Source organism: Anoplophora glabripennis, unplaced genomic scaffold (genome assembly GCF_000390285.2).
Source record: "Anoplophora glabripennis isolate ALB-LARVAE unplaced genomic scaffold, Agla_2.0 scaffold1145, whole genome shotgun sequence".
Taxonomy (NCBI): domain Eukaryota; kingdom Metazoa; phylum Arthropoda; class Insecta; order Coleoptera; family Cerambycidae; genus Anoplophora; species Anoplophora glabripennis.
In genome coordinates, this window is record NW_019417401.1 from 59,250 (window position 1) to 74,159 (window position 14,910).

The 14,910-nt window shown below is 32.8% G+C and overlaps 1 protein-coding gene across 5 annotated transcripts in view; it reads right to left on the reverse strand.

The window, feature by feature from the left end:
* LOC111692319 (inter-alpha-trypsin inhibitor heavy chain H3-like) overlaps window positions 1-14,910 on the reverse strand; it is a 25,766-nt gene that overhangs the window by 5,196 nt on the left and 5,660 nt on the right. For 4 of the 5 annotated variants that reach the window (XM_023456254.1, XM_023456252.1, XM_023456253.1 and 1 more), the window contains 9 exons: window positions 13,657-13,860; window positions 13,325-13,594; window positions 12,984-13,274; window positions 8,682-8,930; window positions 8,333-8,624; window positions 7,885-8,166; window positions 2,404-2,474; window positions 1,990-2,026; window positions 706-786 (listed from right to left, as the gene is read on the reverse strand). In XM_023456254.1, the coding sequence (XP_023312022.1) occupies window positions 706-786; window positions 1,990-2,026; window positions 2,404-2,474; window positions 7,885-8,166; window positions 8,333-8,624; window positions 8,682-8,930; window positions 12,984-13,274; window positions 13,325-13,594; window positions 13,657-13,860 (1,777 nt within the window). Of the gene's footprint in view, window positions 1-703; window positions 787-1,989; window positions 2,027-2,402; window positions 2,475-7,884; window positions 8,167-8,332; window positions 8,625-8,681; window positions 8,931-12,983; window positions 13,275-13,324; window positions 13,595-13,656; window positions 13,861-14,910 lie in introns of those variants that run through there. The other variant, XM_023456256.1, reaches the window with a different exon arrangement.

Below are 14,910 nucleotides of genomic sequence, written 5' to 3' on the forward strand. Positions count from 1 at the left end.
CAGGTACCGACTGATACTCCCACCATTTGTGATAAAACACGTACAGAAGTTCTTGGCGCATTTTCCATTATTTGTTGGACATTTTCTTTTAATTCTTCAGTCCGCTTTTTAGGTCGGCCGCTTCCTTCTTTTCTTGTTACACTGCCCGTTTCACGAAAAACATTAACACAACGCTGAACTGCACTTTGAAAAATTTTGTACTCAACAACGCCGGGAAATTGATTTTGAAATTCTATGAAACATTCCTCAATAGAATACTTCCATATTCCATCAATCTTGCGTCCATTTCTAAAGTAGGACTCTATGATAAACACTTTTTGTTCTTGAGAAAACACCATTTTAAACGCTTTTTAAAACGAAAATATTCAAATTTATAGTGGCGATATAGCGCTTTGACAGATGACGTTTAAGTTCATTTCCTATACGCTACGCCCTACGTTCAAATTTTCAGAACCAACTTGACCACGTTTTTATTTGAACGCTCGTTACCAACAAGGATATTTATGTCTAAATGATCTATATAGTGGTACATAGTCATCAAAAATCTTATACAGCTTTTGGTAAAAACCCTGCACAGCTAGATTTGTATCATCAATTGCAATAAAAAAGACCAAAACTTTGTATTAATAATACAACTACCTCTTATTGCAATTTTATATACAGAATTAAAAACTTTGATGTGAACCAAGTGAAATCGTTACTAACCTTCATGTTCAACAACAAATTCTGACGGTCCACCACCACAAATTCCTAAAGGCCTAAGAATATCATCATCCGCTTGTACCCCTGAAAACCCAACGAGGGGTTGTTGTTAACGGGAAATACAAATGTCAAAAATTGAAATAAAAGATAACGGTCTATTCTTTTTACTGTATTCCTAATGTTCAAAAAAATTAATATATTGGGTATCCCAAAATTCACGCAAGTTTTAAATTTTGCGCCATTTATGCAGTAGTGTTGCCAACAAAAAAAAACAAAACGTGACAGCTGACAGCTCAGGGTTATTCAAAAATGGAGCGCTACACGAAAAAACGTGTTTTCATGTTGAGCGATATTTTAAAAATAATGCAGGTTTAGCAGATACAATTCATAATTTTCGTACAAAATATGGTCAGAATAGTAATTTAACTTCATCAACTGTGAAGAGATTAATTGAAAAATTCAGATTGATCCAGACTCTTAAACACTCCGTCCTTCAATAACTTGTTCAACACAACATATCGAAGCAGTTCGTGAGAATGTTGCTGGGAATCTACCTACTGACCACGTAGAGCGAAGAGAGTTCATTGAATGGATTATGGAACGAGTGGATTCTGATTTTTCGAACAAAATCATCTTCAGCGATGAAACAAATGCATCCGCGTGTCACTATTTGGTGAGGATTTTGGGATAATCACACCGTTCTTCTTGGAAAATGCGGCTCTTCAGGCCGTAACAGTTAATGGTGCTGACTATCAGCACAGGATGATCCAGTTTTTTGTGCCTAAATTACAAGATATGGATGTAAACGACGTATAGATTCAACAAGATGGTGCCACATGCCATACAGCCTGAGCAGCAATTCAATTACTGCATGAGTCATTTCTTGATCGTGTAATTTCCCATTTCGGTGGTCGCAATTGACCTCACAGATAATGCGATTTAACACCGCTGGACTTTTCTCTTTGGCGTTTTTTGAAGTCTATGGTTTAGAAATCTACGACCACCTAAGAATTGAAAGAAATTGAAAGTTGTATCAATGAAATTCAGCTGCATTTCTGCAAAATGGTCATGAAAAATTTCGACAGAAGAATGTGTATGTGCCAGCAAAGCACTGAAGGCCATTTACCCGATATGGTATTCCATACGTAACCCTATACTGTATTCTTTGTGAGTCAATAATCTTGCATGAATTTTGGGATACCCTTCATTACTTAAAAGAGTGAGCTTAAGGATATTAATTGATTAGATTACTGAAACAATTAAAAAAATAATCGTAACTTTACTTACCCCTAGCACTAAAGCATATTTTTTTCTTTTTTTTTTTCTAGAAAAAAAAACAAGAAAATAATTATAAAGATTTTGATTCAAGTTTAACAATAATATAAATGAAAAATTGAAGTAACAAAATCGTTAACGAGATGTACCGTAAATAAATTGGAAACTGCATGCATACTTTCTTCAATGATAAGTGTACAATCCAAACAGAAATTTGACGCCACTGAATATTTTGAAAATTTATGACTATTAGTACTCCAGTCGAATTAAATTGTTTATAATAAGAATAGAAGTTCTTATTTTTATAAATAGAAATCATTATTGCTTTGTATTTTTTTACCGTCCTTATCCCCTTGAAATTTTTAAAAGATACATGTTCTTCAATAAAGCAAAAAAATGAATAAGAAAAAATAAAATTTACTTACTTTTTGACAAATTAGACGATACACAAGAGGGAACAGCTGATTGTAGAGTAATATAGCCCATATCTCTATAACCTAAAATTTGTATTATATCATTAGAGTGTTTCTGAAATAAGTGCGTTCTTTGAAAAAGATGATAAAAGGGCACGAAAATGGGCAATTTTTATTACACAACTGATGTTCTAAATGCTTCTGTTTTCGAGAAAATTAAAAAAATAATCATAAATGTAAGCCGACCCTGTGCATCTTGTGCACGTGCGTTGTGTGCTGCAGTATAAGACTAACAGTACCGTGTGGCGTGTTCTGCAGAAAAATATGGGAAAAAGTTCTACGCACTCAACTATTTGAACCATACAGTGGTAATTTCTTCTCTATTCTTTTTCAAGTATGCTTAATCTTATTATAGCCCAGTCATTATAGACATGAAAGAGCCTGTTTCGGGAAAAAAATACTATTAGAAGTTTTTCTGCGGAATATTGTTCGGAAACCTGTTATAAATAAAATATCAAAAAATCAACTCCAGGCTAGTTGGGAAACTTTGTTTTAACAGTGGTCAAAGTTATGGAAAAGTGGTTTTTTGACTCACGTAAAAAAGCTATTATTCATAACGAAAAAAAGTTTATACAAAAAAGGTAGGTATTAAATAAGACTATAAAATGAAAAAAGTCCGAATAAATTCCGATAATTTGTTTATGCACAAGAGCTCAAAAATGGTCGAAAATTGCCGTTTTTTTCAATTGCTAATAATTAATGCAATTTTTATCGCAGACACTTGTAATTCAGGATTTTTGAGGCTTTTTACACCCTTAATAAGTGGTAAAAATTTCAGCTCGAAAGCTTCATTGGTTTGGCGTTGGCGGAATTTGTTATCTAAGAAGATGCTATTTTCAATTCATTTTTCCCAAGCTCACAGGCGTTGTAGGGTTTTGATCATTAGTTGTTTTTGTACCTAAATAGTTGTATTGACATAGACATTTACCGAGAATTTAGTTTTTCAAATTTAATTTGTTTAAAATTGACTTTGAAAAAATGTTAATATTTATTAAATTGTTAAGATAGGTAATTATTATAAAATAAAATAGTAACCTCTTTACTTTAGTTTTCTTCGAATTAAAAAAAAAAAATCGTAAGTTGATTAGAAGCTGAGATAATTTTTTTTATTTATTTAATCACAGCGACCTTAATTATTAATATTAAGAGCCGAAATTTGGAGAGAATATACATTAAGAGCTATATTTTCATGTCCTACATTAACATTAAGGTGAATTCAACTATTTAATTTCGAAGAAGAAGACTTGGTCTAGCGAACGAGTGGGGAAGGCGAGGCTTATATTTTTTAATTTTGAAACTCCTAACCTTTATTCTTAAATATCTAACCTCAAATCCAAGAAATCTGAACCAGAAAGTCAAAGGAAGGATATTTTTCAAAGCAAACAATGTGACTTCTTGAAAAGCTTATTCTGGGGCTAATATTTCTGAAGCCTCAAACCTATGCTATGTCCATAAAAACCTAACCTCAAACCCTTGAAACTTATCAAATCCACAAAAAATAAACGGATATTTAGATAGATAAAATTTCATTCGATAAATTATAAAAATTTCAACAATTTCAGCTAAAAACTCAGACACAAAATCTATATTATTTACCTAAATTATTCGAGCCATTTCGTTATCTTTATTTATATAAAACGTGTTCTTTTACCGTGTCAAGGTAGCAGTCTTTAAAAGGGTTGTTTTTCTGTACTTTTTATTCTTTTGTTTTTTCTTTTTGTATATTTGTATTTGTTTTTTTCTACTTCTAGTTTTTACTCAATGTTACAAAAATTTTCATTTTATTTTTAAATACTGAATCTTTGGTGTTGATTCTGATGGGTTATCACTCGATTTAAAAAAATACAGATATGTATATGAAATTATCGCACCAGGATCATAAAATTAAGCATATTTCAAAGAGAGTAAAAAAGAAATTACCACAACATTCACTATTGGTATGATGCAAATCCTCACGTTGTACAATATCTCAGTTCTAGCAACGGTTTTCAACACAGTGGTGTTTTTGGTGGCAGAATTTTGACCTTCATCTGGAAGCATGTTTATTAACACATGGAAACAACTTTGAACAATTTTTGTAGAGCATATCGTCTATTGGTAAGTAATTCGTTGATTCGTTTAATTTTTGTTACTTTTAAACCAGATTTGAATAAATTTCAGCATTTTCGAACACAAAATTTAAACTTGATTGACCAACTGATTTGTTTAAACCTTCATGTGAATTTTTTTTTTTTTCAATTTAAAACGTAATATTTTAGATCGCCAGTTGCTTATTTTCCTGCCCTTTTCAAGGAACGCACTTATATCAGAAACACCCTGTAAACAAATATTTTAACTAGCTCTTACTCTTAATACAAAAATTTCAAACTACAATTTTAAGAATTAAATGAATAAGAGCGCCATCTACGCTCCTTTATCTTAAGCTTAGTTGTTTAGTATACAGGGTTTTCAAAAAGTTTGAAACCCCCCCTCTATCTCAGAAAATACTGCTCAAACAAAAAAATGATTAGGACACAAGTTGCAGGGTTTTGAGTAAGCAATCCGACGGTGACTTTGACCATGACCTTGACGGTCATTTAGAGGTCAAGTTGAAAATTTTAAATGGACCCCGGAAATGGTAAGAGCGGAAAATTTTACGTTCAAATGTGACTTTGTCCATGACCTTCAAGGTCATTTAGAGGTCAACCTGAAAATTTTAAATGGAATCGTATATTTTTGATACCGGAAATGTTAAAAATGGAAATATTTACATTCGAATACGACCTTGACCATGACCTTCAAGGTCATATAGAGGTTAAGTTGAAAATTTTAAATGGAACCGTATACTTTTGATTCTGGAAATGAAGAGCGAAAAATTTTACGTTCGGATATGACCTTGACCATGACCTTGAGGTCATGGTAGTTTCAAGGTCACAGTATTTCCAACAGCCTGTCTCCGAAGGTACTCGGGGTTTTCGGGGTCACCCTTTCGATTATTGGAGACAAATTTAAGAGTTCCCGTTTTAAAAACCATTCTGATCTTAAACTTATGTTGAAAGTTATCGCTATTTTTACTTTCGGAACAAGGTCGAGGTCATAACAATATCACTACCGGATAGCTAAGAAAACTTTTGCCGTTAAATTTTTTTCGTAAGAGCATTATTAAACATAAGTTCTTTGCTTACGTTTGACATTACAGTTACCTTTAGGTCATGGTCAAAGACATGGTACAGGTCATTTTTTAATTTTACACTCACTCAATTTTCGTAGTCAAATGGTATCGGGTCATTTATTAAAAATCGACTTGACCTGTAAACGACCTTGAAGGTCATAGTCAAGGTCATATCCGAACGTAAGAATTTCCATTTTTTCCTTTTCCGGGATCAAAAATATACGTTTCTATTTAAAATCAGGTGGACCTCTAACTGACCTTGAAGGTCATGCTCAAGGTCACATTCGAGCGTAAAATTTTCCGCTCTTACCATTTCCGGGGTCAAAAGTATACGGTTCCATTTAAAATTTTCAACTTGACCTTTAAATAACCTTCAAGGGCATGGTCAAGGTCACCGTTAGATTGCTCACTCAAAACCCTGCAACTTTTGTCTTAATAATTTTTTTTGTTTGAGCAGGATTTTCTTAGAGGGGGGTTCCAAACTTTTTGAAAACCCTGTATGTAAAAAGAACTAATGCCATTTTTCTCAAGAATTGTTTTCTGTACGAATTTTCTCTAGATATATTTTTCTTAAATACAATCTTTTCAATGTTGCTGCCCGTTTAAAAAAATACGACCACTGGAAAATTTTTGAGTGCTAAAAGGGGGACGTAACCAGAGAAAACTACCACCCAGTATAGAGATTTGACTAAAGCTTTAAGAAATAATATGCCATAATAGTCCAAATAAATGTACCAAATTTTAACGCGATCGGTAAAAGGGTTATGAAGTTATTAATTAAATTAGTTTTATTTTTGACAACTTTGAAGGCCTGTAAATAGAAAAAACAAAAAATTTTTATTTAACTTTTTTTTCATTTATCGTCGCGAATATGTAATCAAATGTTGTCGATGAAATTTGCGGAGACACTGTATATACAGGCTCTCTCCTAAAAAATGCCGCATGCTAAAACTCCGTCATTTACAGTCTGATTTTAAAAAACAAAAAATTATACGAAATGGCTAAATACAATATAGAGTGGGCGTATTTATTATTATTTTTTTTTGAAAGGCGATAGTCAACTTTTTTTTTTCAAATGGCAATAGTTTTTTTTTATTTATTATTGTGCAGAATTCTATTCTGAATTCAACGATGTATATAAATTCTACTTTTGTGAAACATGTATTACAGAAAAAGCACGAAAATATTAGTCAATACCGTATTATTAGCGCCCGGTCGCTTAATTGACAACAATCATATTTTGACTAGTCATGTATGCCTGGAAAACAAAAAATAATACAACAAAGCAAGTAAATGTCATTTTACTGTTCGTGTCCCAGATTTTTACGCATCATACTCTTTCTATGTCATTTCCAGTAGGTTTTTATTGAAATAAGCTCAACAGTGCAAAATATCAGTATTAATTAATTGACGGACATGATTCAGGTATTCTTTTAAGAAACCAAAGTGAGAAGAACGCCAATTTAATTAAAACACCGAGTTCAATGTTCTTCGTAACGTTGAAGAAAACCCAAGACCTTAAATTTAAGTACAAAATTTTCTTTTGAGTTTTATTTGCTTTGTTGTATTATTTTTTGTTTTCCATAGCACACATAGTTAAAATACATTTGTCATGAATTTAGTGGCACAATAATAAATAACACAAAATCTATATTGCCATTTCAAAAAAAAAGTTGACTATTGCCTTTCAAAAAAAAAATATATTAAATGTATTTAGAGCCATTTCATTAAATTTTTTGTTTTTTAAAATCAGACTATAAATAACGGGGTTATGGCTTGCGGCGTTTTTTAGGAGACAGCCTGTATGTTATAAAACTGCATTAAAAAGACAGGTTATTTTTTTCTAAAATACTTACACATTAGATTTTTTGAATATTTTATAGAAGCAATTTGAAATCCTCTGCGGCAACCTTATTTTCATAACAAGCAGAACCTTCGAGCATATACTACTGGAGGGTAGCCTCCCAATGGCTACGCACGTTACAAGGCAAAGAGAAAAAAAGCTCAAACAGGCGTAAACTGATATAAAAATGGGACACTGAGCATTTGTATTTGAGAAAAAGTAACCTTTAACCATCCAAACTATTATTATTTTGTCTAGGTTGATTAATAAGAACCAAACCGTCATTATTGACGTGTTGAGTGTTTTTTATATAGTTCGTACTACAAAAAGAAACATTTAGAAAATATGAAAAATGTGATTGTCATTGTTTTAAAGAATAAATTTCATGCCGATTAACAAAACCACAATGCGTGGGTGGACTTTGTGTCTACCACACTTACCAAGATCCGCGACACGATTCTCTAGGACAGGAGCTGTTTCCTTAGGCTTCACCACTACCAGCGACGTTACGTCTGTCACAAAAGAGTATTTTAGTGCCAAATTAACGGCCCTTTTGGTTAACTCTTCTGGATTTGCTGCGGAATCCCTCTCGTCCAACAATTGTTTCACTGTGAGGTAGGCCCATAGCCTTTCTAGGGAAGTTACGGGTCTTTCCGTGGCCGATCTTATTATTATAGGACCGCGTGGGCCCCTACAGTCGATGGCAGTCGGGAATATTTGTTCTAAAAAACAGGAGCGCCTTTTTGTTAATATCGAGGTCAGCAAAGCTATGAAATACGAATGTTGCATGTACAAAAGGGGATTAAACATTTATTTTATATATAAATGATTTAACTGGTGTAATAAATTGTGATAAAACTCTCAAACATTATTAAATCGCGTAGGTACCTTCACATCTTCCGGCAACGACCAACTCGGAGCCCCTAAAGTAAATGGGGAACCAGGTCCTAGTGACTTCTGCCACTTCCGCGTCATACTTGAACTTGATGTCGTGCAAGAGCGGGGAAGAAATCTGCTTGTAGAAGTCCTGCAGCTGCAAAGAGGCGTCGGCGGCTTCGTATATGTGCCTCGAGAAACCCAGGTTCTTTGAAGACAGCTTCCTCAGAAAGTCTTTGTCTGCACCATCTCCAAAAGACAGGGAGAATATAGGAACCTTGTCTTTCGTGTTCAGATGAGTCACCTACGAATTTGGCAAGTGACATTAATTTGCCGTCGAATATAAATCAAAATGACTTACTAGTTCAACGATTTCGTCTGTTGAGGGGATACCAACGTTGGGTTCACCGTCGGTCAGAAATACTATGATGGGTTGAAGCTTCTGATCCTTGTCCTTGTTTTTCTGTTGTCCTGTTTTTACTAAATACAAAGCCGTTTCTAAACCGCCGATCATGAAGGTACATCCAATAGCCATAATACCCTGAACGACCTCTTTTGCTTTTTTTATAATATCCTCACTAACAAGGTGTGGATCTGATGATATACATTGCTGAAATCGGAATTTATGTATTTATTTATTTAAATCCCACTACACAAATTGATAAATCAAATGTACAGGGTGTTTCAAAAAGGTGTTGCCAAACGAACACAGATGATAAAGTAATTTTGAGCAAAAAAGTAAAAAAGTGAAATTTTATACAGATGTACCATTTATTACGAGGAATTACTTTATCTAAACCAAATTGACACATTGTTTTCAGGGGCGTTCCTACAGGGGGGCAAGCAAAAGTTCGAATCCGTAACTTTTTTATTTGTCAACGTAATTTTTTCGAAAAAAAAAAGATATACAGGGTGTCCCGAAATTCATGTCACAGATTCTTAGGACAAATTGAGGGGACCCGTATTTTTTATTTTTGCCAAGTGGCCCCCTCTTTCGGAGTTACAGCTCCCTGAAGTCCACCCCTAAGAATAATCTTTTTTTTATATCTCAGAATCCTGTTGTATGAGAATCACTAAATTTGGTACACAGGGGTTTTATGACATGTGGAATTTCACAGTGCTACGTTTTTTGGCGAGAAACCCCCTTAAGACACCTTTTCGTGGACCACCTTGTCTTTGGAGCCAAAAAAATTTGGTCACATATTTAAATTTCTTAAAAATTATCAGTCCACTAGAAAGCCATTAAATTTAGAAACTTTTTGTCACTTTGTACTTTTTTCGTAAGAGGCAATGTTTTCGAGAAAAATGTCAAAATGTGATCGAATGCATATCGTGATTCGCCATTTTCCTCAAAAACATTGCATTTTACGAAACAAATATCAAGAGACAAAGAAGTTTCTAAATTCAATGGCTTTTTAGCTAACTAATAATTTTAAAAAAGGGGGTTTCTCGCCAAAAAGCGTAGCACTGTGAGTCTCCACATGTCATAACCCCCCCCCCCTGTACCAAATTTAGTGATTCTCGTACAATATGGTTTTGAGATATAAAAAAAACTTCTTAAGGGTGGATTTCAGAGGGCTGTAACTCCAAAGAGGGGGCCAGTTGGCAAACAGAAAAAATATGGGACCCTTAAATTTGTCTTAAGAATCTATGACCAAATTTTGTTGCATGAATTTCGGGACACCCTGTACCTGTTTCATTACAATATCTGCAACGGTTTTCAAGAAAATGTCGATTTTAACTTCTTATACTTCTACTGAAAATTAAAAATAATAAAGAATCTAGAGTTCTATTTTCCTTACATGAAAAAAACAAAGTGAAATAGCAAAACATTTCAATTAATTTTTTGTAAAAAGTATAGGTGTGACAACAAATAATATGAATCGATCAATTGTGGTCATCACAAAATTATTTTAAATTAAATTGTTATTTTAATACTTTAATACTTTTTAAAAACTAAGTTATACTCAGCTGAGAAATATAACATTTTCTTTAGAAAATAAAGCTATTCAGGATGAAATTTTGTCACGCCAAATTTTTAAAAGATACTTTTGACACAATGTCAATGTAGTTTTGCATTACATTAATACTTCTGTAGAAACAGGTAAATTTCCAGAGATATTTAAAATTAGTACTGTTATTCCTAAAATTCAGAACACTATAGAGGCATGTCATTTTCGTCCTGTCAATATTCCAGTATACACTTTTCCCAAAGTTGGTAAACTTTGGAAAAAGTGTTAGAATTGGCTGTATACGATCAAGTAATGGAATATTGTAATGAAAATAATTTATTTAAAGGTAATCAATCAAGTTTTAAAAACATCACTCCTGAGAAACCGCTTTACAGTATACATTAACAAATTGGAAAATGTTATTAGATGAAGATAAGTACATCGTAGCAGTTTTTTTGGATTTAAAAAGGGCATTTGAGACTATAGATAGAAAAGTTCTTTTGAGAAAATCGCAGTGTTATGGTATGACTCGTACTGTTTTCAAATGGTTTGATGATTCTTTAAGTAGAAGAAAACAAGTAACTAGAATTGGTTCATCCATTTCAAATGCAATAATCAACGAATTTGGGGTGCCTCAAAGCAGTGTTTTGGGATCACTTTTTTTATACTTTATTTTAACGATATTTATTATGTGGTACAAAATAACGCTATGCCGATGACACCTTAACATATGTATTGCATCAAAATTTAAATCAAGCAATTTTTTTGATAAATACAGTTTTGGATAAAATTGAAAATTATCTGGAAATAAATAAACTTAAAAAAATAAAAGCTAAGGTTTTAACAACTAGTTATAAGCATAACCACATAAATATTGATCAAGTAGTCATAAAAATGGAAGGTGAAAATATAGAAATTGTGGATGCATTTAAATATTTAGGATTCATTATAGATAACAGCTTTTAATAATCATGCAGAATATATAATCAAAAAAATCTCGAAGAAGTTGTATTTTTTCTCTTGCATAGCAAATACTTAAACTATTAATGTTTAGTAAAATTATTTGTTACAATAGTATAATTCAGTCTCATTTTGATTATTGTGCCACAATGACGTATATGTAAAAAACTTGGGAATCCATGGGAATCTTACTACATTGTAATCGATATACACCTATTTGTAATATGTTAGATACTTTACACTGGTTAACAGTAACACAACGATTGTACGATTTAAGCATGGTTTTTATTTATAAAATAGTTACTGGTTTTCAACCTTTATATTTAAACAAATTTTTGATAAGGAGTAAACAAATTCATGAACACTCAACAAGATCGAGAAATCAATTTAATATAAAACTGGTTCAAGAAAATGTTGGAATTCCTTATTTTTTAAAGGATTGGATAGCTTTAACAAGCTGCCAAATCTTTAAGATATCTATAATAGAGTATATTAGAACGGTTTCTAATTAAATTTAATGTTAAGGTTGTTTGTAGTGACGAGTTGGATAATTATTATATTAGTTGTTATAGAAGTAAGAAATTAGGATATGTCGCCTAACAGACTTGACATGCTGCTTTCCTTTTGTGATGTATTTTGTATTTCATTGTTGTGTATTTTAAGCACGGCATATTTTGAAATAAAGACGGTTAAATTAGAAACTTTGGTAAAAAATCAATGGCAAGAAACATGCAAACTGCATATTTACTATGTGCCATGTACATATATGTTAAATGTTGTAGTTGTTACTCCAAATAAAAATTTATTTTATTCACTTTTATTATTTAAACTTCTTCAAATTAAATCATAATTTCGTAATTAATATTATTAATTTTTTACTATGTATAAGCTGGTAAAGAGTAGACGAAAATTGAAAATTGTTACAAAAATATTCATTTTTCACTTGATTCTTGTATTTCAGAGAAAATATTCTAAGGAAATATAAGTATTTGGTATCATCTTGAAGCTTATGACATGTGTTGTATAGTAAATCTGTTACATTTTATTTTCTATGGCCAGATGGTTGTCTGAACATTTGTCCAATTTTAAAATGTCCGGACATTTCCCACCACTAGTTTTTTGCATTGACGAAAAATGGATACACTATGACAATTCTAAGCGTAGAAAATCCTGGGGGTTGCCTGGTCTGATCATGTATCGACATCGATGGCAATGTTCATGATTCAAAGTTTACGCTCCGTATTTGGTGGGACCAGCTTGGTGTTGTGTATTACAAGCTGCCAAATGAAACCATCACTGGTGAACGCTACCGAATACAATTGATGCATTTGAGCCGTGCATTAAATGAAAAATTGCTGCAATTCATACAAAGGCACGATAAAGTAATTTTTCAACATTAAAAATTCGATCGATTGAGGGATAGCATCAAAAGATGAGTTGTTCTTTTGACGAGGAATTCGTATGCTGCCAAAAAGATGGTAAAAAAGTAGTGGCTAGCTATGGATAATACTTTGAAAAATAATAACGCACACGATTTTTTATGATAAAGCCTTGAATTTACTAAAACATCCCCCGAAAATAATTCACAGTCCTTGTAATTTTGTATTAATTGCGCACCATCTAAACAATAATTGTTGAGAGAATTTTTAAATCATTTGCAAAAATTAGAAATGTGAAATTATGTCTTAAAATGACAATATCATTTATGGAAATAGAAACGTCAACACATTAAATGCTAACAAGGCACTTACTTGTAAGTAGGCAAAAGGCTCCTTGAAATCCTTTATATTACTCGCAGGCACAGTGGTTGATTCTTTTGAGTCGACATCCCACACGATAACGTCAGTGTTAAACTCGATAATACTCAGCATGTCTTCTTTACGTAAATCGCCCAAAATATTCATGATAGCGTCTTTCAGCTGATCAATTTTCCTTCCCCTCATACTCGTGCTGGTGTCCAACACGAAAACGAGGTGCTTCGGTAACGGGTCTAGGTCGTTCGGGGCAAAGAAGTGAACGAAATAGCCATCTTGTAGCAACACCTGAAAGCAACCACAAAATTTTCGATTTAAGGCACAGATTTCGATCATACTTCTCCGTTGAGGGGTTCTCTTTCTACTTCGTACTGCACGACGAACTGACCTGACAAGCCATCGCTTGTTTTATTTCCCAGATAATGAGTCATTTTTCTTTGCCTCGTGGTATTAGGATGGAACTTGATGGTAGCGGTTTTTGGATTTATTACTTTAACATCCGACAAAGGGTCAAGGTATTGAACGAATTCCGACGTATTCATGTCGTTTCCTGATCTCAAAGGTGGCGTTTTTACAAATTTTAGAGGTCGACTCTCATTAATGCGGACCTAGGAAATGCATTCCTGATTACGTACAAATAAAAGATAACTTGAATTATTTAGTTTGGTACCTCAATATTTAAGTCATCCACAATTTGCCCCGGGCAAATATTCAACACCAGTTCATATTGATCGTGGACCCGCTGAAGCATTTCTTCGTAGGTTAAAGAAAATACCCCCACCGAATCAGGCTCCAGATTTACCGACACTGTAAATTCCCTCGAATCTCTCGTCTTTGCTTCGATGAGCCCCGCACTCTGCCCTTGTGCCACTGCCTGCAATTTTTTTCCTGTGTTAAAAAATAGTACGAAGCTAAACATGCAACATGAATTATAACAACAAAGTTTTTAGTAATTATCCAGACATTGCTAAAGCTTTTGGCAAATTTTTTGCTTCTGTTTATTAGCCATCTAATAAGCCAGTAATTACTGATGACCATGTATGTTTTAACAATGCTATTAATATTACCTCTATTGACATTAATGACATAACAGATAAGATTAATAACTTAGATATTAATAAGGGTGCTGGGTGTGACAATATTCCTCCCATTTTTATCAAATCGTATTGTAATCATATTAAGTTACCACTTTTTTTAATATTTCATAAATCTATTACTGAATGTTGTTTCCCTGAAAAGTGGACGATTGCTAAAGTTACACCTATTTTTAAATCTGGCAATAAATATGAAGTAAATAATTATAGATCAATTTCTATTTTATGCACTTTTAGTAAAATCTTGGAATCAATTATTACGGATAATTTTTTTTTTTCAAATAAAATATTTATTAAACGAAAACCAGCATGGAATTTTTAGTCGTAGATCTACTGTGACTAACCTTGTTCCTTATGTACAATTCATCTCTGATAGTATGGATAAAAATGTTCAGGTGGATGCTGTATACACGGACTTTTCGAAAGCTTTCGATAAGGTTCACCATGATACTCTTTTTAATAAGCTTCGATGTGTTGGTGTGTTTGGCAACCTTCTGGCATGGATTAAATCGTATTTAACCAATCGTTCACAGTACGTTGTTATTATGAATTGTAGCTCTGATATTAGCAAAGTTACGTCGGGTGTTCCTCAAGGTAGTCATATAGGTCCTTTACTGTTTTCTATATATATAAATAATATATCTAACTGCTTTAAGCACTGTCATTTCTCAATGTATGCTGATGACCTTAAGATGTTCAAACAAATTTCAAGTGATACTGATGTTGTTGAATTTCAGGAAGATATTCATAGACTGTATCATTTTTGTAAGTCTAATTACTTATTTATTAATGATAAGAAATGTAGTCATATCTCTTTCACTAGAAATAGG